Genomic DNA, 21564 nt, shown 5'->3' with positions numbered 1-21564 from the left:
ACTCAGCCTGCCTGCCGCCGGGCCTTTGCACGGATGCTCCAGGGGTGGACCAGGGGCAGATAAACTCCACCCCTACTGTAGAGCAGTGTCAGAGCCACCCACAGGGCTTGTCAAACACAGACTGGGTTAAGATTTTTTTATTTGGAAGTCAGAATTACAGAGTGGGGAGAGAGAGCCCACCCTCCACCTGCTGGATCACTTCCCCCAAATGGCCACACCAGCTGGGGCTGGGCCAGGCAGAAGCCAGGGGCCTGGAACTCCATCCAGGTCTCCCACACGTGTGGCAGGGGCCCAGGTACCTGGTCCATCATCTGCTGCCTCCCAGGAAGCTGGATTAGAGCATGGAGCAGCCAGGACTCAAACCAGAACCAGATCCGATATGGGATAGGTCCGTGTCCCAAGCAGTGGTTCAATCTGAGGCCCACCCCCATTCTGGCTTTGCTTAACCCCCCCCCCCATGATGCTGAAGCGGCATGCTAGAGCTGTTTTGAGGAGCACTTGGCCTACAGGAGGGAAACATGTTTACCAAACAGGATAGCCCCACGAGGAAACAGATGTACAGTGATAGGTGCTACGGAGGAGACCTGCAAATATGAGACACAAAATTTCAGTGTGTGTGTAGGGATGGTGGGGGACGAGGGGGGCCCAGGAGCAAGGAGCTGGCGGAGGGGCTCAGGCTGGACCCCCTGTGCGAGGAGCCATGGGAAGCTTCCACAGACTTGGGAAGCGCGGTAGGACACTGGACGTGGTGGGCCAAGGTGGGGGGGGGGAAGTAAGTGGGGAACCCAGCCACAAAGGTGGGCCAGATAGGGATGATGGAGGTGTTCTTTTTAAGATTTATTTATTACTTATTCGAAAGGCAGAAGCAGAGAGAGAGAGAGAGAGAGAGGTCTTGCATCTGCTGGTTCACTCCCCAAATGGCCACAAAAAGCTTGAGCTGGGCCAGTCTAAAACCAGCAGCCAGGAGCTTCTTCCGGGTCTCCCACGTGGGTGCAGGGGCCCAAGCACTTGGGCCATCTTCCACTGCTTGCCCAGGCCATAGCAGAGAGCTGGATCGGAAGTGGAGCAGCCGGACTCGAAACGACGTCCATGTGGGATGCCGGCGCTGCAGGTGGAAGCTTTACCCGCTACGCCACAGCGTCGGCCCTGATGGAGGCTTTTAACCTCCTGTGGCCTTTCTCAGTCTTCCATGAAGCAAGAAGAAGTCATTCCAGATTTTTTTTAAGATTATTTATTTGAAAGCAGAGTTACAGAGAGACAGAGGCAGATAAAGAAAGATCTTCCATCTGCTGGTTCACTCCCCAAATGCCCGCAACAGCCAGTGCTGGGCCAGGTTGAAGCCAGGGGCCTGGAGCTCCATCCGGGTCTCCCATGTAGGGAGCAGGGGCCTAAGCACTTGGTCCACCTTCCACTGCTTTTCCAGGCTCACTAGCGTGGAGCTGCGTTGGAGGTGAAGCCGCCAGGACTTGAACCAGCACTCACGTGGGATGCTGGCACCACAGGCAGCGGTTTAACCCGCTGCGCCACCACGCTGGGCCCATTCTATGTATTTCAAACAGAGGAAACTGAATAGGGGGGATTATTAAAGCAGACAAACTGGACGAACAAACGGGGAGGGGAAGGTTACTTGAAGATTAGTGAGCATGGGAGGTGCTTAGCTCCTCTAAGGCTGAAAGATCAAAAGGACAAAAGGTGTTAGCCTACACCCACAGGCACTGGTGCGGTGAGGACAGGAACCGGACACCAAGTCAGCCACGGCAGCTTTCACCGCTGCCGCTGAACTCGCTGCTGCCGCCACCATGGCTGCCACCTAAGGCAGAGGCCTGAACAAAAGTTTCCTCCCCCACCTCCAACTCCCTCTCACAGAGCATGGCAGGAAACCAGTGGGCAAGGGTGGCTGGAAGTGGAGTGTGCAGGCTTCCAGCGCCTGCGGCAGGAACTGAAAGAGGGGAGGTCAGAGCCGGCACTGTGGCGGAGCAGGTAAAGCCACTGCCTGCAGTGCCGGCATCCCATAGGGGCACCAGTTCAAGTCCCGGCTGCTCCACTTCCGATCCAGCTCTCTGCTCATGCGCCTGGGAAAGCAGTAGAAGATGGCCCAAGTGCTTGAGCCCCTGCACCCACGTGGGAGTCATGGAAGAAGCTCCTGGCTCCTGATTTTGGATTGGCACAGCTCTGGCAGTTGTGGCCATTTGGAGAGTGAAGCAGCAGATGGATGACCTCTCCCTCTCTCTCTCTCTCTCTCTCTCTCTCTCTGGAGAGTGAACCAGCAGATGGATGACCTCTCTCCCTCTCTCTCTTTCTCTCTCTCTCTCTCTCTGTAACTCTGCCTTTTAAATAAATAAATAAATCTTTAAAAAAAAAAAGGCATACAGATTTCATTATAAAAAAAAAGAGAGAGAGAGAGAGAAGTGGCCATTGTCTGGACTGCAAATAGGCTCTGAGGAGTGTGTGAGTCCCACAGGGCCAGGGGCATGGTCTCAGTGGCCAAGGCTTCGCTCTGTGATGGTAGCTACCACCACACTGGCTAGGGACCCACTGTCCTGGGACCTCTCCTATGTGGCTCCAGAGCTGCTCTGCCCAACATGGTGGCTGCTCAGGACATGTGACCACTTTAATAAAGAAAATGTCATATATTGTTGTGTAGCTGGTAAAGCTGTTGCCTATGACACTGGCATCCTATATGGGTACCAGACCCAGCCCCAGCTGCTCCACTTGATCCAGCTCTCTGCTGTGGCCTGGGAAGGCAGCAGAAGATGGCCCAAGTCCTTGGGCCTCTGCACCTGCGTGGGAGACCCAGATGGAGCTGCTGGCTTCAGCCTGGCCCAGCCCTGGCCATTGCGGGCATTCAGGGAGTGAACCAGCAGATGGAAGATCTCTCTTTCTCTGTTTCTCCTTCTCTCTGTAACTCTGCCTTTCAAATAGATAAATCTTAAAAAAAAAAAAAAGAAAAGAAAAAAAAAAAAAAAAGAAGAGTCAGACCTCATCTTCTGGGGCACAGCTGTCTGTGAGGATTTTCTGTGACAATGGAGGCTGTCCCATTCGCACTGACAAGCAAAGCAGCCACTTCCCGTGGGTGTTACTGAGTGCTTCCCGCGTGGCTCGTGGACCTGTGCGATGAGTGACGTAAAGAGACAGACAGAGAGTTTCAATCTGCTGGTGCACTCCCTGAATGCCTGCAACGGCCAGGACTGGGCCAGGCTGAAGCCAGGAGCCTGGAGCTCCATCCGGGTCTCCCACGTGGGCCATCCCCTGCTGTCTCCCGGGCGCATTAGCAGGGAAGCCGGGTTGGAAGTGGAGCAGCCGGGAGCTGGAGCAGAGGCAGAGCAGCCAGGTCTGAAACCAGCACTCTGACACGGACGCTTGCCAGGTGTGCCAGCAGCAGTCTAACCCGCTGTGCCGCGTGCCAGCCTCAGGACAGAGTCTCCAGTTGCTCCCGGCAGTCAGGCCGCTGATGAATGGTCGGCCAGCTTCCACCAACGCGAGGACAGAACTGGCTAGAACTTTACTTCCTGGGTGGGCACTTCGAGTCCCTCATCTCTTTTAGTTTGTAGTGTAATTTAGATAAATTCTGATTTATTCACCTGACTTCTAACAGTGCTGGACCCTATATTTCTGTTGTTGTTAAATCTGATGGTTTCCAACACAAATTTGGGCATGAAAGTGGTTTCTTCAAAAAGACCAGGGAGGTGTTCGCTTCAGCAGCACATATACTAAAAAGACCAGGGAGGCTGGCCGCTTAGTCCAGGGGGGTAGGACACCCACATCACGCGTGGGGATGCCTGGGTTCGATCCTAGCTCTGGCTCCTGGCTCCAGCTTCTTGCTAACCTAGGCCCTGGGAGGCAGCGATGGCAGCTCAGTAGCTGGGCTCCTGTCACCCGCGTGGGAGACTCAGAATGAGCTCCTGGCTCCTGACTTCAGCCAGCTTAGTCCCGGGCATCGGGTCATCACCAGGAGCAGGAGCAGGAGCAGGGAGCTGGGGCTCGGTCCAACAAGGCTGCTGGCATCACAGCAGCTGGGTGTCACCTTGTCGCACATCAGATGCCTGCGCAGAGGCCTGTGCTCCCTGAACAACCAACGATCCGCTCAGGGCCCTGGAAATCTTCGCACAATGCCAATGACGCGGCCCAGAGGCTTCACAGCTGGAAGAGTTTCCCTTCCGTCATTACTGAGTTACAACCCAAAGAAGTTAAAGGGTGGGTGTCACTGGGGAAAACCTGACCAACCTCACCGAGAAGCAGGGGACGAAATTTCAAAGAAAATTAAGACAGATGACTATGCAGACATTTGAACCTTTAAATGTGTCCAAGCAGGAACAAGGGATCTTTTTGTTTGTTTACCAGGCACCTTTACCTACGAGGCGGGCGACTGGTCAGAGCTCATTGTGCTGCTGGTGGAATCGACTGAAGTGACTCTCACGCCCTTGAAACCTTCCTGCCAGGAGTTCCTCCTCGTCTTCCTCCCGAGCCTTCTTCACTTCCTCCTTGGCCTGAATGGCATCCATCTCCCTCTCTGGTCCCTGGAGGAAATGAAACAAAACAAAACACAAAAAGGCAGCAGCAGCAGGGGATTCTGGGTACTGGGTACTGGAGGCTGAATCCTTGCCTTCTAGAAGCTTCTGCATCACCGTGGGTAGGTCGATGAGCCCCTGAGGCCTGGAACTTATAACCTGTTACTGCATACAGGGGCCTGCGCTGTGGCACAGCCGGTTAAAGCCCTGGCCTGAAGCACCGGCATCCCGTATGGACATATCGAGTCCCAGCTGCTCCACTTCCGATCCAGCCCTCTGCTATGGCCTGGGAAAGCAGCAGAAGATGGCCCTGGTCCTTGGGCCCCTGCACCAAGTGGGAGATCCAGAAGAAGCTCCTGGCTCCTGGCTTTGGCCTGGCCCACCCCTGGCCATTACGGCCATTTAGGAAGTGAACCAGCAGATGGATCATAAAAATGTAAAAAAAATTAAAGATTTATTTATTTATTTGAAAGGCAGAGTTACAGAGAGAGAGGCAGAGAGAGAGAGAGAGAGAGAGAGAGAGAGAGAGATGCTCCCCAGATGGCCACAATGCCCGGAGCTGGGCCAGGCTGAAGCCAGGAGCCGGGAGCTTCTTCCAGGTCTGCCATGCAGGGGACAGAGGCCCAAGGACTTGGGCCATCTTCTGCTGCTCTCCCAGGCACATTAGCAGGGAAGCTGGAACGCAAGTAGAGCAGCTACTGTGTGTCTACACGGATGTAGAACTGTGTGTCTACATCAGATCCTGGGAACCAGGATCTTCACTCCTGGGCTTGCCTTCCCTGAAAGACACAGAAGTCTTGCCCTTCCCACAGTTTTAGATACCTTGATGAACTAAAAAATAGTCAATGGAAAATTCCAGAAATAATTCATACTTTTAAAATAACTTTTACAGCAGCATATCGTTTCTAATTGTTCTATTTTAACATTAGTTCTTGTTCCTCTCTTACTGTGCTTACTTTATAAATTAGACTTTCTCTTGGGTATGTATGTCTAGGAGAAACCACCTGTTAGGATTTCACAGCGTGTGTTTGTGGTTTCAGGCATCCTTGGGCCTTCTTGGGTAACAGGGGGACTACAGGACAACAGTGCTCATTAGCAGCCACATTCGTAGGGTTCCAAACTGGGAGCCCACCAGAGAGAATGCATACACACATTCTGGAATGTTCTCGGAGTAAGAACAACACGCTAAGCTAGTTGACGTGCACGAACGTGTATGATTCTCACCGCTCCCGCTAAAACAGCAAATGTCAGCTGTTCTGTTCATGGGAGTTATCACAAGAAGTGATATGAGGGTGGACCCAGCAGTTAGGATACCCGCACCCCACGCTGGCGTGCCCGCATGCAATGCCCGGTTCTGGCCCTGCCCCCGGCTCCCTGCTAATGCAGACCCCGGGAGGCAGCAGGTGATGCAGGGAACTGGGGCCCTTCCTGCCACGCGGGGGCCACACACTGAGTTCCTTCTCCCGGCTCTGGCCCTGGCTCTTCCCCAGCCACAGCGGGGATCTGCGAGTGGCCAAGCGGAGAGGAGCTCTCTGCCTCGCGAACAAATGAAAAATGGTGAGATTGAGCTGTAGGGTGGAACAGTGTTTGCTGTTGCGGCTGATCAGGGTGAGTACTGACTTGGAGGGCTACGGGGAGCTTCTAGGGTGCTGCTACGTGTGTGTGTGTATGTGTGCATGTATGCGTACATGTGTGTATGTGTTTATGTGTGCATGTGTGTTGTATGTGTGTATGTGTGTTGTGCGTGCATGTGTTATGTGTGTATATGTGTACAAGTACATGTAAGTGTATGTGTGTTGTATGTGTGTATGTATATGTATGCGTGTATGTGTGTGCATGCATATGTATGTGTATGTGTGTTGTATATATGTGTGTATCTGTATGTGTATGTGTTGTATGTATATGTGTGTATGTGTGTATGTATGTATATGTGTATGTAGTGTATGTGTGGTATGTGTGTGAATGTGTGTGTTGTGTGTATGTGTGTATCTGTATGTGTTGTGTGTATATGAATGTATGTGTGTATGTATATGTGTGTATATATGTGTATGTGTGTAGTGTATGTGTGTATGTGTGGTATGTGTGTGTATGTACATGTGTATGTGTGGTGTGTGTGTGAATGTGTGTTGTATGTATGTGTACCTGTATGTGTTGTGTTGTGTGTACATGTATGTATGTGTATGCATGTGTGTATACGTGTGTAGTGTTGTGTGTATACATGTATGTGTATGTGTATGTTGTGTTGTATGTGTGTATCTGTGTATTGTGTTTGTGTGTACGTGTGTAATTGTGTTGTATGTGTGTGTATGTGTGTATCTGTATGTGTTGTGTGTACATGTATGTATGTGTGTACACATGTGTGTATATGTGTAGTGTTGTATGTATACATGTATGTGTATGTTGTGTGTTGTATGTGTGTATCTGTGTATTGTGTTTGTGTGTGTACGTGTGTACATGTGTAATTGTGTTGTATGTGTGTATGTGTGTATCTGTATGTGTTGTGTGTACATGTATGTATGTGTGTACACATGTGTGTATATGTGTAGTGTTGTATGTATACATGTATGTGTATGATGTGTGTTGTATGTGTGTAGCTGTGTATTGTGTGTGTGTACGTGTGTACGTGTGTGATTGTGTTGTATGTGTGTGTGTGTGTGTGTGTGAAGCAGTTTGGGTCAGTGCATGAAGGACGAGATTCACAGGAGGTAAATGTGTAACAAGAAAAGTGACTCCTGTACGTCGTACCTTGGTTTCGCCCCAGGTGGCCTTGCCAAAATTCTCAGCGTACTCTTCATCATCTGTGATCAGGAAGTTGTCAAAGATGGTGCCGGACCTCACCTGCACGGGGAGAGGCCTGCGTTATCGATGTGAGGTGTGTGACAGCGTTTCACTTCAGCGGTCTGTTTACGCAGCGCTCTAACACAACAGTACTGAACCCCATTTCTAGAATATTCTGGGACACCGACTGTCAAACGTGGCCACACACTTTGAGCACCAAGAGCATTTTTAAAAACTCCTGATGGGTAGGTATTGGGCCTCGTGGCTCACACACCTGAGAGGGCCTGGGTGCGGAGCCCAGCTCCAGCTCCTGACTCCTGCTTCCTGCTACTGCACACCCTGGGAGGCGGCAGTCCTGGCTCAAGTGATTGGCTCCTGCCGCTCATCAGTACTTGGAAGATCTCTGTCTCCCCCTGTCTCATCTGAACTCTGTCTTTAGATAAATCAATGAATATCAATCTGTTTTCAAAAACAAACTGCGGTTCTACCTCCAGGGTTCAGGTAAGGGTACCTGACACACAGCAAGTGCTCAGGGAACAACATTAACATACAAGTTCAGGCTGAAGTTCAGAGTCTAGCACACTTATATTCAACGGGCTATGTTTTCGATGTGCTTTCTCCCCCCAGAGGTCTTGATCTTGGCACCTTGGTCCCCATGGCGGTACTGTTGAAGTGGTGGGACCTTGAAGAGGTGGGGCCCAGTGGGAGGTGGTTACATCATGGGACTCGACTCTCAGGAGTGGATTAATGCTGTCTGGAACTCTACTCTCAGGAGTGGATTAATGCTGTCTGGAGGGAGTACATCAGGTCTCCTGGAAAACAGTTTGTTACCCCAGGAGCAGATCATTCTGAAAGAGGGGGCCTTGCCCCAACCTGGTCCCTGACACCGTCTCACCACGCACCCTCCGCTCCTGGTCCCTGGCTCCCCGTCTCACCACGCACCCTCTGCTCCTGGTCCCTGGCTCCCTGTCTCACCACGCGCCCTCTGCTCCTGGTCCCTGACTCCCTGTCTCACCACGCGCCCTCTGCTCCTGGTCCCTGGCTCCCTGTCTCACCACGCGCCCTCTGCTCCTGGTCCCTGACTCCCTGTCTCACCACGCACCCTCCGCTCCTGGTCCCTTAGCCCCGTGTCACCACGCGCTCTCTGCTCCTGGTCCCTGACTCCCTGTCTCACCACGTGCCCTCCGCTCCTGGTCCCTGACTCCCTGTCTCACCACGCGCCCTCCGCTCCTGGTCCCTGACTCCCTGTCTCACCACGCACCCTCTGCTCCTGGTCCCTAGCCCCGTCTCACCACGCGCCCTCCGCTCCTGGTCCCTAGCCCCGTCTCACCACGCGCCCTCCGCTCCTGGTCCCTAGCCCCGTCTCACCACGCGCCCTCCGCTCCTGGTCCCTAGCCCCGTCTCACCACGCGCCCTCCGCTCCTGGTCCCTGACTCCCCGTCTCACCACGCGCCCTCTGCTCCTGGTCCCTTAGCCCCGTCTCACCACGTGCTCTCTGCTCCTGGTCCCTTAGCCCCGTCTCACCACGCGCCCTCTGCTCCTGGTCCCTTAGCCCCGTCTCACCACGCGCCCTCTGCTCCTGGTCCCTTAGCCCCGTCTCACCACGTGCCCTCTGCTCCTGGTCCCTTAGCCCCGTCTCACCACGTGCTCTCACCACGCGCCCTCTGCTCCTGGTCCCTTAGCCCCGTCTCACCACGTGCCCTCTGCTCCTGGTCCCTTAGCCCCGTCTCACCACGCTCCCTCCGCTCCTGGTCCCTTAGCCCCGTCTCACCACGCACCCTCCGCTCCTGGTCCCTGGCTCCCTGGCTCACCACGCGCTCTCTGCTCCTGGTCCCTGGCTCCCTGGCTCACCACGCGCTCTCTGTTCCTGGTCCCTTAGCCCCGTCTCACCACGTGCTCTCTGCTCCTGGTCCCTTAGTCCCGTGTCACCACGTGCCCTCTGCTCCTGGTCCCTTAGCCCCGTCTCACCACGCGCTCTCTGTTCCTGGTCCCTGACTCCCCGTCTCACCACGTGCTCTCTGCTCCTGGTCTCTTAGTCCCGTGTCACCACGTGCCCTCTGCTCCTGGTCCCTGACTCCCCGTCTCACCACGCGCCCTCTGCTCCTGGTCCCTTAGCCCCGTCTCACCACGCGCCCTCTGCTCCTGGTCCCTTAGCCCCGTCTCACCACGCGCCCTCTGCTCCTGGTCCCTTAGCCCCGTCTCACCACGCGCCCTCTGCTCCTGGTCCCTTAGCCCCGTCTCACCACGCGCCCTCTGCTCCTGGTCCCTTAGCCCCGTCTCACCACGCGCCCTCTGCTCCTGGTCCCTTAGCCCCGTCTCACCACGCGCCCTCTGCTCCTGGTCCCTGACTCCCTGTCTCACCACACGCTCTCTGCTCCTGGTCCCTGACTCCCTGTCTCACCACGCGCCCTCTGCTCCTGGTCCCTTAGCCCCGTCTCACCACGTGCCCTCTGCTCCTGGTCCCTTAGCCCCGTCTCACCACGTGCCCTCTGCTCCTGGTCCCTTAGCCCCGTCTCACCACGTGCCCTCTGCTCCTGGTCCCTTAGCCCCGTCTCACCACGTGCCCTCTGCTCCTGGTCCCTTAGCCCTGTCTCACCATACGCTCTCTGCTCCTGGTCCCTTAGCCCCGTCTCACCACGTGCCCTCTGCTCCTGGTCCCTTAGCCCTGTCTCACCATACGCTCTCTGCTCCTGGTCCCTTAGCCCCATCTCACCACGCGCCCTCTGCTCCTGGTCCCTGACTCCCTGTCTCACCACGCGCCCTCTGCTCCTGGTCCCTTAGCCCTGTCTCACCATGCGCTCTCTGCTTGTGCTCCTGCTATGGGATGCCATTCACCAAGCTGTGAGGCAGCCAGAAGGCCCTAACCAGTGGCCACACCTGCGAGGCCGGCTGATCCCAGACTTCAGCCTCAACACACGTCTTTCCACTGCATAGCCCACTGTGCGGGTGCACTGTCCTAGCCAGAGAAAGTGGACTGAGACACCGAGTGACCTGCCAGAGCTCCAGTCCGATGGCGCCAATGTTCTCAAACTCCGAGAGGTCGTACTCCATCAGGGAGCTGGTGCCCCTCATCTTCTGGTACAGCCAAACGTGCTTGTCGATGCCCTCTGGCTTCAGGCCATCCTGCAACGACCATGACCATGACCATGACCATGACCATGACCATGACGCTGATGCTGCATGTGGTGGTCCCGGGAGGAGGGCCGGGGGAGGGGAAGGCCCAAGGTCATCCCAGGGCATCATGGGAAGGATGGTGCAGCCCACCTGGGGGGGTGGCCCAAGGTCATCCCAGGGCATCATGGGAAGGATGGTGCAGCCCACCTGGGGGGGGCGGCCCAAGGTCACCCCATGGCATCATGGGAAGGATGGTGCAGCCCACCTGGGGGGGTGCCCAAGGTCATCCCAGGGCATCATGGGAAGGACGGTACGGCCCACCTGGGAGGGGGCGGCCCAAGGTCACCCCATGGCATCATGGGAAGGACGGGGCGGCCCACCTGGTAGGGTGGCTTCTGGAGCATCGGCGCCTGCCAGTCCCCATCCAGCTCACTGTTCCAGTCGCTCGGTTCACTGGCGCCAGCATCCAGAAAATGCTTCTCCCAGTCCTTCAAAGATGTGGAAAAGGCAAGACCAGTCAGGGTGGGGTGGGGGTGGTGGCACGGCCGGTCCCCGCGACTCCGCTTCCAGTCCAGCGACCTGCTAACGCACCTGGGAAGGCAGTGGGTCAGATGGCTCATGCAAGTACCTGCGTCCCCTGCCACCTATGAGGAAGACCTGGGGGTCTCCTGGCTTTAGCCTGGCCCAGCCCTGGCTCTTGTGGGCGTTTAGCGAATGAACTAGCAGATAGAAGATCTGTCTCCATGCCTCATGCGCCGTCACTCAGCTTTTCAAATAAATAAATAAGTCTTTTTTTAAAAAAAAGTCAGGGGTTCACATCTGAGACAGGAAATTCTCAGATGCTAACAGGCAGAGATGGGGGCCAGGCCAAAGCCCGGGGCCAGAAGCCGCATCCGGGTCTCCCACGTGGGTGCAGGGGCCCAAGCACTTGGGCCATCTTTTGCTGCTTTCCTAGGTGTATCAGCAGGGAGCTGGATCAGAAGTGGAACAGCCGGGACTCGAACCAGTGCCCACATGGGATGCTGGCACTGCAGGCAGTGGCTTCACCAGCTACGCCACAACCCAGGCCCCAGGGCCAAAAACACTTGAGGTTCCCAATCCCACCAAAGGGGGCAGGGCAGTCGTTCGGTCTAGTGGTTAAGATACCCACGGCCCGTATCGGCTTGAGTCCTGGGTCTGGCTTCCTGCCAACGCGGCAGACAGCCCAGCTGTCTGGGTTCCTGCCGCCCCCGTGCGAGACCCGGATTGGGTCTCAGCTCTTGGCTTCAGCCCTGGGCTCGGCCTCAGCCATTCTGGGCATCTGGGGAGTGAACTAAGGGACGGGAGCTCCCTCTCTCCCTCTAAAGTCCATCAGTCAATCTCACCAAGGACTCAGGGCAGCAACAGCTTGGCAGATTTTTCTCCCCAACCCTCTGTGTGGTGATTTCAGCATTTCCCCCCAGTTCTGAGCGGCACAGCAGGATGAAAGCCAGAGAGAATGGCTAAGTTGGAAATGCCGGGGCAGGGCTGGTGTTGTGGCGTGTGGGTTAGGCTGCCGCCTGCAGCATCGGCATCCACACCTGAGCTCTGCTTCCAAGCCGGCTCCCTGCCAATGCACCTGGAAAGGCAGCGACAGCTCGGGCCCCTGCACCCACATGGGAGACCTGGATGGAGCTCCTGGCTCCTGGCTTTGGCCTGGCCCGACTCCAGCCGTTGTGGCCATTTGGGGAATGAACCAGTGGACAGAAGATAGCCTCTATCTCTCTCTCTCTATCTCTCTCTCTCTCTGTGTGTGTGTCACTCTGCCTTTCAAACAAACCTTAAAAACTTTTTAGAAATAAAATGACGGGGCCAAAAGTACTGGTAGGAGGAGCGGCTATACACAGACTTCCACTCAGGTTACGGGAAGTCTGTCTTTAACGTCACGGTCACACGGGAACTGTTCCAGAGAGAGAGGCTGGACAATGACGAGACCTTCCAAGATCGACGTGGGGACTGCTGGGTGGCTTCCATGACTGGATCCTTTTACACACATACACACATGCACATGCACACACCACACACAACTGTACAACAGGCCGCAGTGATCTGAATGTGGCCCCCTCAGAAGTCGTGTGTCGAAGCCCCCGCCTCGGTGTGACGGTGTGAGGTGGGGGGGCTGAGTACATCTGGGAGGGGATCGCGCCTTCACAGAAGGGACCCCAGAGAGCTCTCCTGGTCTCGGGGACAGCGAGGGGGCAGCCGTCTACAGCCCGGAGGAGGGCCCTCACCGGAACCCAGCCATGCTGGCCCCCCAACCTTGGACTCTGGGAGAGAAATTCCTCAAGTGCTTTAGTCAGTGACATAGGGACGGCCTTGCGTAGGTCCGTTTGTCTGGGGAGTTTGGGAAACACGCTCATCCAGGGCTAGCCGGTGCCCTGGGGTGGACCTCTGTTACGCTGTCGCCGGGTCACAGCCACGGGGCTCTTGTTCCCTTAACCTGAGCTACCGGCCAGGGCCATCCAGGAAGATTCCATACCTGGGCCTTTTCCTCTTTGACCTGACTCCAGTCTTCGGGCTCTGCCGAGGACTTCGCCATCTTCTTCAGTGACGTCAAATTCCAGTCGTACTCGATGCTTCCCGCCTCAATCGCTTGGCCGTCGATTTTCACTTCATACGAGAGATCTGGTCTTAAAACCAGGGCGTAGAGGTGTGTGAAGCCGTCCACCTGCCCGGGGGTAGGGGAGGGAGAGGGCAGAACAATGATGTTTCAACACAGGGGGCCGGCACTGTGGGGTAGCGGGTAAAACCGCCGCCTGCAGTGCCGGCATCCCACAGGGGCACCGGTTCGAGTCCCGGCTGCTCCTCTTCCCTCCATCTCCCTGCAGATGCCCCTGGAAAAGCAGCAGCAGATGGCCCAAGTGCCTGGGACCCTGCCACACAAGCGAGACCCGGATGGAGTTCCTGGCTTCCGGCTTTATCCTGGCTCAGCCCTGGCTGTTGTGGCCATTTAGGAAATGAACCAATGGATAGAAGCGCACTCTCTCTCTTTCTGTCTCTCCCTTTCTGTAACTCTGCCTTCCAAATAATTAAATCTTAAAAAAAAAAAAAAAAAAGGAACTATTCCCAGCCTAGACTGTTCTGGTGTTTTAAGGATTATCTCATTTCTACAGAATGTTTTCCTCGTCCCAAAAGTATTTCATTCTCTGCTGCCGATGGCTGTGGCTGAAACGCGACTCTCCTACTGGAACTCTTTGGGGGCAAATTTTAGTAGGATGACATGGCTCCCAGAAAAAAAAAAATGACTATGGCCTCCTTGTAGGATTTAAAACCTGGCAGAATGAGGCTGGCGCCGTGGCTTAACAGGCTAATCCTCCGCCTTGTGGCGCCGGCACACCGGGTTCTAGTCCCGGTCGGGGCTTCGGATTCTGTCCCGGTTGCCCCTCTTCCAGGCCAGCTCTCTGCTGTGGCCCGGGAGTGCAGTGGAGGATGGCCCAAGTCCTTGGGCCCTGCACCCATATGGAGACCAGGAGAAGCACCTGGCTCCTGGCTTCGGATCAGCGCGGTGCGCCGGCCACAGTGCGCCAACCGCGGCGGCCATTGGAGGGTGAACCAACGGCAAAGGAAGACCTTTCTCTCTGACTCTCTCTCTCTCACTGTCCACTCTGCCTGTAAAAAAAACAAAACAAAACAAAAAAAAAAACTCTGGCAGAGTGGACAACTGTGGAACAGACCCGGGTAGTGGGACACAAGGAACAAGAGGTGTGTTTGCTAAGACCCAGCTTAGGCTCAGTTAAATATTTAGAGCTCAAAACGATTTTCTCTAAACTTAGTCACCAACAGGCAAGAGTTAACTCAATCCATTACTCACTGGAATCGGAGAACGGTTACCTTGCATCTGATTGACTTCTTGTTTGCGTGATACTGATTCTTGAAATATAAAATGACATGAACTTTCTTAATATCAAATCCACAAATATCGGGTCCTACAAAACAAACATGAGCTGCTCTCAATTTCCTTCCACGATACATCGCTACAGAACATCATCCCACACCCCCGCACGAACCATTCGTTTTCCACACAGGGATCTTGTAAAAAGGCTGTGGAAGGGCTGAGCATGTCAACCTGGCTGGTGAGATACTCACATCCCACGCTGGAGGGCCTGGGTTCCACACCCAGGTCTGCTCCTGGCTAACACAGACCCAGCAAGCAGGGGTGATGGCTCAAGGAGTTGGGCCCCTCCCACACACATGGGAGACCTGGATTGAGTTCCTGGCTCCTGGCTCTGGCCCTGGCCCAGCCCTAGATATTGTAGGTATTTGGGGAATGAATGAACTAGCACATGGTGGGGGGCAGGTGGGGAGAGACACCTGCCATTGGCTGACTCATTCCCCAAATGGCTGAAATGGCCCAGGCTGTGCCAGGCTGAAGCCAGGAGCCAGGAACTCCATCCAGGTCCCAGGCACATCAGCAGGAAACCAGTTTGGAAGCAAAAGAGCCAGGACTCAAACCAGCACTCTGGTATGCGATGCCAGTGTATGTAGCAAGCGGTGGCTTAACCTCCTGTGCCCAAAACACCAGCCCCTGTCTGTTCTTTTTTTTTTTTTTTTTTTTTTTTTGACAGGCAGAGTGGACAGTGAGAGAGAGAGAGAGACAGAGAGAAAGGTCTTCCTTTGACATTGGTTCACCCTCCAATGGCTGCCACGGCCGGCACACTGCGGCCAGCGCACCGCATTGATCCGAAGCCAGGAGCCAGGTGCTTATCCTGGTCTCCCATGGGGTGCAGGGCCCAAGCACTTGGGCCATCCTCCACTGCCTTCCCGGGCCATAGCAGAGAACTGGCCTGGAAGAGGGGCAACCGGGACAGAATCCGGCACCCCGACTGGGACTAGAACCTGGTGTGCCGGCGCCGCTAGGCAGAGGATTAGCCTATTGAGCCACGGCGCCGGCCCCCTGTCTGTTCTTAATAACCTCAAATGATAAGCAAAAGAGAAGCCATGCTCAGCACATACACTCAGATCAACCACACCATACAATGCTCTCAAAAGTCATTCCGTCTGACCCGGAACTTGGAATTCAATACATCTATAGCAGGCTAACTTTTTCTTTTTCTTTTCTCTTTTTGCAGGCTAACGTTTAAGTTGATCATTTTGTCAGGCCCACGAATGATGTTCTAAATATCCAAATAGCCCTTGGCAGAGAAAAAGGTTCCCCACCCCTGGATTCTAGAGAGTTCCATTCAAATGATAAGGATGTTTAAATTGGCACTTGCCAGGTGTCAAGTCTCAGTCACTCTGGAAACAGACAGTTCCAGGACACTCTGGGTCAGAGAAAAGACGTCGGGGCTCCGATTGGGCCAGGCAAGGCTTCTAGGAGGCGTCTGGAACGTTCACGAAGCCTCCCGAGAATGCCGGGAACTGTCCCGCTTCAGCTGTTCTGACCTGACGTCTTACTGCGCTAATGCATCCGGGTGTTTCTGTTGTGCACGGATCTGCACTGCCCGTGGGGACTCTGTGGGGCAAACCCATCGCGATTTCTGATTTCTCCAGAGTGAATGCTACATGAACTTGAAATGGCCCTTTGTGGCACAGGCGAGGCTCACTGCGTCTACCTCCCAGCTGGGCTCTCCAAGAGCCTCTTTGCTCATCCAGTTCAATTTTTTTTTTTTTAAACTACAGCTAGGGTACACAAACTACTTGTATGAAAATGCTACTTCCGGCCAGCACCGGGGCTCAACAGGCTAATCCTCCACCTTGCGGCGCCGGCACACCGGGTTCTAGTCCCGGTTGGGGCGCTGGATTCTGTCCCGGTTGCCCCTCTTCCAGGCCAGCTCTCTGCTGTGGCCCGGGAGTGCAGTGGAGGATGGCCCAAGTGCTTGGGCCCTGCACCCCATGGGAGACCAGGAGAAGCACCTGGCTCCTGCCATTGGATCAATGCGGTGCGCCGGCCGCAGTGCGCCGGCCGCGGCGCGCCAGCTGCAGCAGCCATTGGAGGATGAACCAACGGCAAAAGGAAAACCTCTCTCTCTCTCTCTCTCTCACTGTCCACTCTGCCTGTCAAAAATAAAAATTAAAAATTAAAAAATAAAAGATTTCTTAAAAAATTATTTTGGGGGCCAGTGCTGTGGCACAGCAGGTAAAGCCATTTCCTACAGTGCTGGCATCCCATATGGGTGCTGGTTCGAGTCCTGGCTGCTCCACTTCCCATCCAGCTCTCTGCTGTGGCCTGGGAAAGCAGTGGAAGATGACTCAAGTCCTTGGACCCCTGCACCTGTGTGGGAGACCCGGAAGAAGCCCCTGGCTCCTGGCTTCAGATCAGTGCAGCTCCAGCCATTGTGGCCATCTGGAGAGTGAACCAGCAGATGGAAGACCTCTCTCTCTCTTCTGCCTCTCTTCTCTCTCTGTGTAACTCTGACTTTCAAACAAATAAATAAATCTTTTTTAAAAAATGCACAAATCAACCCCATTTCACAGGGGCGTGCAAACACGGGTTGTGGGCCGACTTGGATGGAGCTCCAGGCTCCTGGCTTCAGCCTTGCCCAAGCCTGGCGGTTGATGCCATGTGGGGACTGAGCCAGCAATGGAGGAGGGGTTTCTGGTCGCCAGTTAGGCAGCGCCACGCTCTCCGAACTCACCAAACATAATATAGTACTGGGACTTTCCGTTCAGGTTCTTCTGGTCCACGTCTGCTGGGAAGATCTTCACGTAGCCCCCGCCGCAGTCCATCTTCTGCTCGTGTTTCACCGTGTACTGAATGACCAGGGTCCGCCCTTTGTTGCTGAAGGGCTTGAAGCGGGCAGAGATGGCGTAGTAGCGGCCATTCTGAGTGGTCTGCAGACCTTGCAACAGAAAGCACCCGTGAGGGAGGAGGAAGGATGCTCTGGGCTCAGCCTCTTCCTCCCCCCGCCCCCTCCACCACCACGCCACCCGCCTGACCGTGGGTGGTGCCGCGGCCACGGAGCCCACCAACCGTGGCTTGCAGACACTGGAAGAGAACTGCCCTCCGCGTGGACAGCCCTTCTCTTTCTGGTCTCTACTTCCTGCACACCACAGCGTGACAACTACTTACATAGGATTTGCACGGGATGCTAAGTCGTCTAGAAATGGCGTATACAGGATGTATGTGGGTTCCACGCAAATACTATGCCTTTTTTTTTTTTTTTACAGGAGGGGACTTCAAAAAAGTTGTGGAAGCTGGAATTAAGTCTATTTTAGTGCAAAAAAAAAAAAAAAAGACACTTGAAATCCATGCACATGATAGGTCTTCAAAAAGTTCATGGGAAGGGGCCAGAGTTGTGGTAAAGGTTAAGCCACTGCCTGCCACACTGGCATACCATATGAGTGCAGGTTCAAGTCCCAGCTGCTCCACTTCCGATCCAGCTCCCTGCTAATGCACCTGGGAGAGCAGCAGAAGACAGCTCAGGTACTCAGGTCCCTACTATCCACCTGGGAGACCTGGATGGAGGTCCACACTCCAGGCTCCCTGGCTGTTGTGGCCATTTGGGGAGTGAACCAAGAGAGATGGAAGACCTCCCTGTCTCTCTCTCTCTCTCTCTCTCTCTCTCTCTCTCTCTCTAACTTTGCCTTTCAAATATTTTTGGCACCGAAATAAGCTTGTAATTTTTTTTAAGATTTATTTATTTAATTTGAAAGTCAGAGTTACAGAGAGAGGAGAGAGAGAGAGAGAGAGAGACAGACAGACAGACAGGGAGGTCTTCCACCCGCTGGTTCACTCCCCAATTGGCCGAAATGGCCGGAGCTGAGGCCATCTGAAGCCAGGAGCTCCATCTGGGTCTCCCACGTGTGTGCAGGGGCCCAAGGACTTGGCCCATCTTCTACTCCTTTTCCAGGCCATAGCAGAGAGCTGGATAGGAAGTGGAGCAGCTGGGACTCAAACCAGCGCCCATATGGGATGGCAGCACTGCAGGCAGCGGTTTTACCTGCTACGCCACAGCGCTGGCCCCATAAGCTTGTGTTTGAAATTTCACTTTTCCGTGAACTTTCTGAAGCACCCTCGCATAGCGGATTTGGGCATGGAGATTTTGGTATGCCCAGGGGTTCCCAGAACCTACCCCTCCTCCACTGACAGGCTGACTGTTCCCGTCTCGATGTGGTGCCTCCAACGTGCTAACACAAGACACAACGGGCACACCACTGACAGGCTGCCCGATTCCACGGGGTTCCTATTTCTTGGATGTTTCTGTACTTAACAGACAAAAGCGCTTCAACTCTAAATGGCAAAGACGCAGTGTAAGGGGGTGGGAATACACAATCGAGCTGAACACAAACAACGGGACACTCTGTCTGGTTCCATCTCATACCAGAGACACACGGGGGATGAGCACGTCACCAACAGGGCACATACCCGCTGCATGGCACGGATGGCCAGCAGGCGTCCCCCCGGGGTGACTTTTGTATGGAGACACCGTCCTCTTGGGCACGCGATCCATCTCACACTGGAAGTCCCTTCCTTGGTTCTGATCCCTCCATTGGCGCTGGCCAATGTGAAGACACAGCCACCCTGGCCACCTCCCCCGCTCTGACATCATAAATGAACTTGGCATTGGCACCCAGTGTGTCCGAGGCTGAACTCATGGCTGGTCCTCCACTCTCACGCCTTTTGCTCAGAGAATGTCAGCGCCCCTACCCTACCTTACCCCCACCTCCCAGCAACCCCTCTTCCGCAACCTCCCATCTCTTGTCTAAATACCAGATCTCTTCCTTCACCACTTCCAACCTGTGGTCCCAGGACACAGGTGAAGGGGGAGAGCAGCCCATCTCCCCACTGCCCTGCCTGGGTCTGCTCACAGCAGACAATGCGCTGACGGGACGAGGGACAAGCAGATTCCCCGGATCCCGGGCTGGGAACCGGTGCGGGTGTGTCAGAGGGGGTTGGGCGACACTCCAATGAGCTCTATCAAACAACACATTTCCTGAGTCTCCTTTCTCTCATACAGCACTCGTGGGGGGAACACGGGTCTCAGGAAACAATGCACACACAGGCAGAGGCAGCAGGACCTTGTCAGGAGGTGAAGTGGAAGGCAGGAAAGCTTTTACTATCGACTGTCCATTTATGGGGTACAGTGCGACAACTCCGTATCTGTACACAGAGCTCAATGGGCAAATCAGGTTAGCATTCCCAGCTCCTTCAATATAAAAAAATAATCTGGGGGGGGGGGGGGTTGAACCATGTTTGACTGTTTATATATAGAGCACAGTGTGATAATTCTATTAAATGTATACACCATGTATAGATCAAACCAGAATTATTAGTGTTTCTATCTCTTTGTGGTTACTTTAGGTTTGGAGTCTTTGAGTGCCTCCTTTTATTTACCCATAAACCTCGTAAGAGGCTACGGTGAAGTGTGGACCACCCCGCAGTGCGGTGGGGCGCTAGAACCTTCCAACTTGGTGCTCATTAGCCAACATGCACCTGCTGCCTCCTTCCCTCTCCAACTCTACATCCAAGGGCCCACAAACGTTCTAAGGGCAGAGAGCAAACATATCTGTGACCTCCTGGGCCACTCGGTTCCTGTCTCAACCTCGCCCGTATTTCGTTGACTTTTCTATCATTTTTATGGGTTATAAAACACCACCCACCTTTCCTCTTCTCCCCGGCCTATACAAAAACGTCCAAAACCACTCCCAGCGCGTTGGCTGTGCAGCCAAGACGTCAGATCAGGCCAGGGTGGAGGCCGGTCCTTGGGATCACGGGCGGCATGAATAGGGGTGGGGGCGCGGTGCGCAGACCCTAAGGATGGGGGGATGGGCCCCATCAGAACCCTACAAGACAACAAGGCCGTGTCCTGTGCCTGGGTGCCCTGGTCCTTGGATGAGCGGTTCCTTCGCTGGGTTTCCCCGACGCCTCCAACTCAAAAACAAACTTACTGGGGAGGTGGGGGGTGGGCATGGGGCCGAAGTGGTTGGGACCCGACTCTGGACCCCACTTCCTGCTAATGCAGACCCGGGGATGACCCAAGCAGTTGGGTCCCTTGCCACCGCCCCACCCCCGTGGGAAGACTTTTTATTATTATTATTTTTGAAGCTCCTGCTCTCGGACCGCAGCTACTTGCAACAGGGAGCACACGATGCTGGCCTCCCGAGCCAAAGCCCCCCGGATGTGACCCCCCAACCTACCTGGACACCGTCGCTACGAGGCGGCCCCCCACTCCCTGACGCTACACTAACCTTTGTCTTTCTCTTTATGACCATAAAACTTCCCCGACGAGAGTCTAAAATGCCCAAATTGGGAATTATTGGTGGACTGCACCCATCGGTTGCGCCAGCGTTCTGCAGAGGGGAAACAACACGGGTTACAGAGGGAACGCGTTCGTCCGGGTCCCGGGGAAGAGTGGGGGACCGGTCATCCACGGGGGGACCGTCGGCCCTTCACCTCCGTCTAGAAATTCCTCCTGGAAGTAGACGGTGGCCAGCGCCACCCGCAGCACGCAAACAGCCCAGAAGTGGACGCGAGCCCCGGCCATGGAAACGTGCGCGCCCACTCCTTGTAACCGCCCCCTCGCTCCCGGCGGTCTCTGCGGCTGGCCGGGCTCGGTTCCCGAAACTACAACTCCCGTCATAATTCGCGATTGTGACAACCGAGACCACGATTGGTCCCGGGCGCGCAAAGCACGCCGGGCCCGCCCCCCAGAACTACCGCTCCCATGATGCATCGCGATGGTCATCTGGCGCGTCATTGGTCCGCGGCGCGCGGCGTCCTTCGGGAAGTGTAGTCCCTTCCACTCTGGCGCGGTTACCCGGGGCAACAGACCCCTTGGGCCTCAGTCTGACCCGGGTGCTGCAGCCCGGGGCCTCGGCGGATGGACAGCGAGGGAGGAGGTGAGCGGGCATGGTGGGGCGGCTGCAAGGCTGGCTCCCTAAGAGGGGCTGCGGGGGAATGAGGCGCCCTCGGGGCTGGGCTGGCGTGGCGGCGCCTCCCCTCAGGTCAGGGGCTGGATGCGGTGCGGTGGCGCCAAGGCGGGAGAGACCGGCGTCTGTGGTTCGCCAGGCTGGTGTCTTTTTTGGCAACTGTATGAGGGTGTCCTTTATCTGCCGGAGTGGTGCCACCGTCCCCACACACCAACTTTACAACTTTTTTTTTTATTCCTCCTGGAATCGCCTGCGGTCCCGGTGCGCCCCGGCCCCCGGCCCCCGGCCCCCGGCCGGCTTTCAGAATCTCTAGGTTCGTTATTTAGGCACAGCTTTG

General features: G+C 55.2%; 2 protein-coding genes across 4 annotated transcripts in view; one reads left to right on the top strand and one right to left on the bottom strand.

Moving 5' to 3' along the window:
- Positions 1-484: 484 nt before the first annotated feature.
- On the bottom strand, positions 485-20871 carry CALR3 (calreticulin 3). 3 transcript variants are annotated; one of them, XM_062178206.1, is made up of 10 exons: positions 20752-20871; positions 20547-20648; positions 16994-17197; positions 14250-14344; positions 12898-13086; positions 10781-10888; positions 10278-10409; positions 7254-7346; positions 4352-4517; positions 485-584 (listed from the first exon to the last, which is right to left on the bottom strand). In XM_062178206.1, exons 1-9 carry the CDS (start codon positions 20840-20842, stop codon positions 4371-4373), a joined length of 1161 nt encoding a protein of 386 aa, XP_062034190.1. In that variant the 5' UTR covers positions 20843-20871; the 3' UTR covers positions 485-584; positions 4352-4370. The 3 variants fall into 3 exon arrangements, with proteins under 3 accessions (XP_062034190.1, XP_062034191.1, XP_062034189.1); XM_062178207.1 differs by lacking the exon at positions 485-584 and adding an exon at positions 2980-3107; XM_062178205.1 differs by lacking the exon at positions 485-584 and having other exon boundaries at positions 3133-4517.
- Positions 20872-21116: 245 nt separating this feature from the next.
- The window catches only part of C20H19orf44 (chromosome 20 C19orf44 homolog), a 34591-nt gene continuing 34143 nt past the window's right edge, over positions 21117-21564 (top strand). Inside the window, exon 1 of the mRNA XM_062179454.1 lies at positions 21117-21197. The gene's annotated coding sequence lies outside the window, so the exon portion shown is untranslated. The remainder of the gene's footprint in view (positions 21198-21564) is intronic.

This window comes from Lepus europaeus, chromosome 20, assembly GCF_033115175.1.
Source record: "Lepus europaeus isolate LE1 chromosome 20, mLepTim1.pri, whole genome shotgun sequence".
In the NCBI taxonomy this organism is placed as follows: domain Eukaryota; kingdom Metazoa; phylum Chordata; class Mammalia; order Lagomorpha; family Leporidae; genus Lepus; species Lepus europaeus.
The sequence above is the reverse complement of the archived record's forward strand: the minus strand, read 5'-3'. Positions and strand labels throughout refer to the sequence as shown.

Coding starts and splice junctions, on each gene's coding strand:
- CALR3 (XM_062178206.1), bottom strand. CDS start 20,842: ATGGCCGGGGCTCGCGTCCACTTCTGGGCTGTTTGCGTGCTGCGGGTG. Junction 14,345..16,993: donor CCAGTACTATATTATGTTTG/GTGAGTTCGGAG, acceptor TTTGTTTTGTAG/GACCCGATATTTGTGGATTT. Junction 4,518..7,253: donor CCACCTGGGGCGAAACCAAG/GTACGACGTACA, acceptor CATTTCCTCCAG/GGACCAGAGAGGGAGATGGA.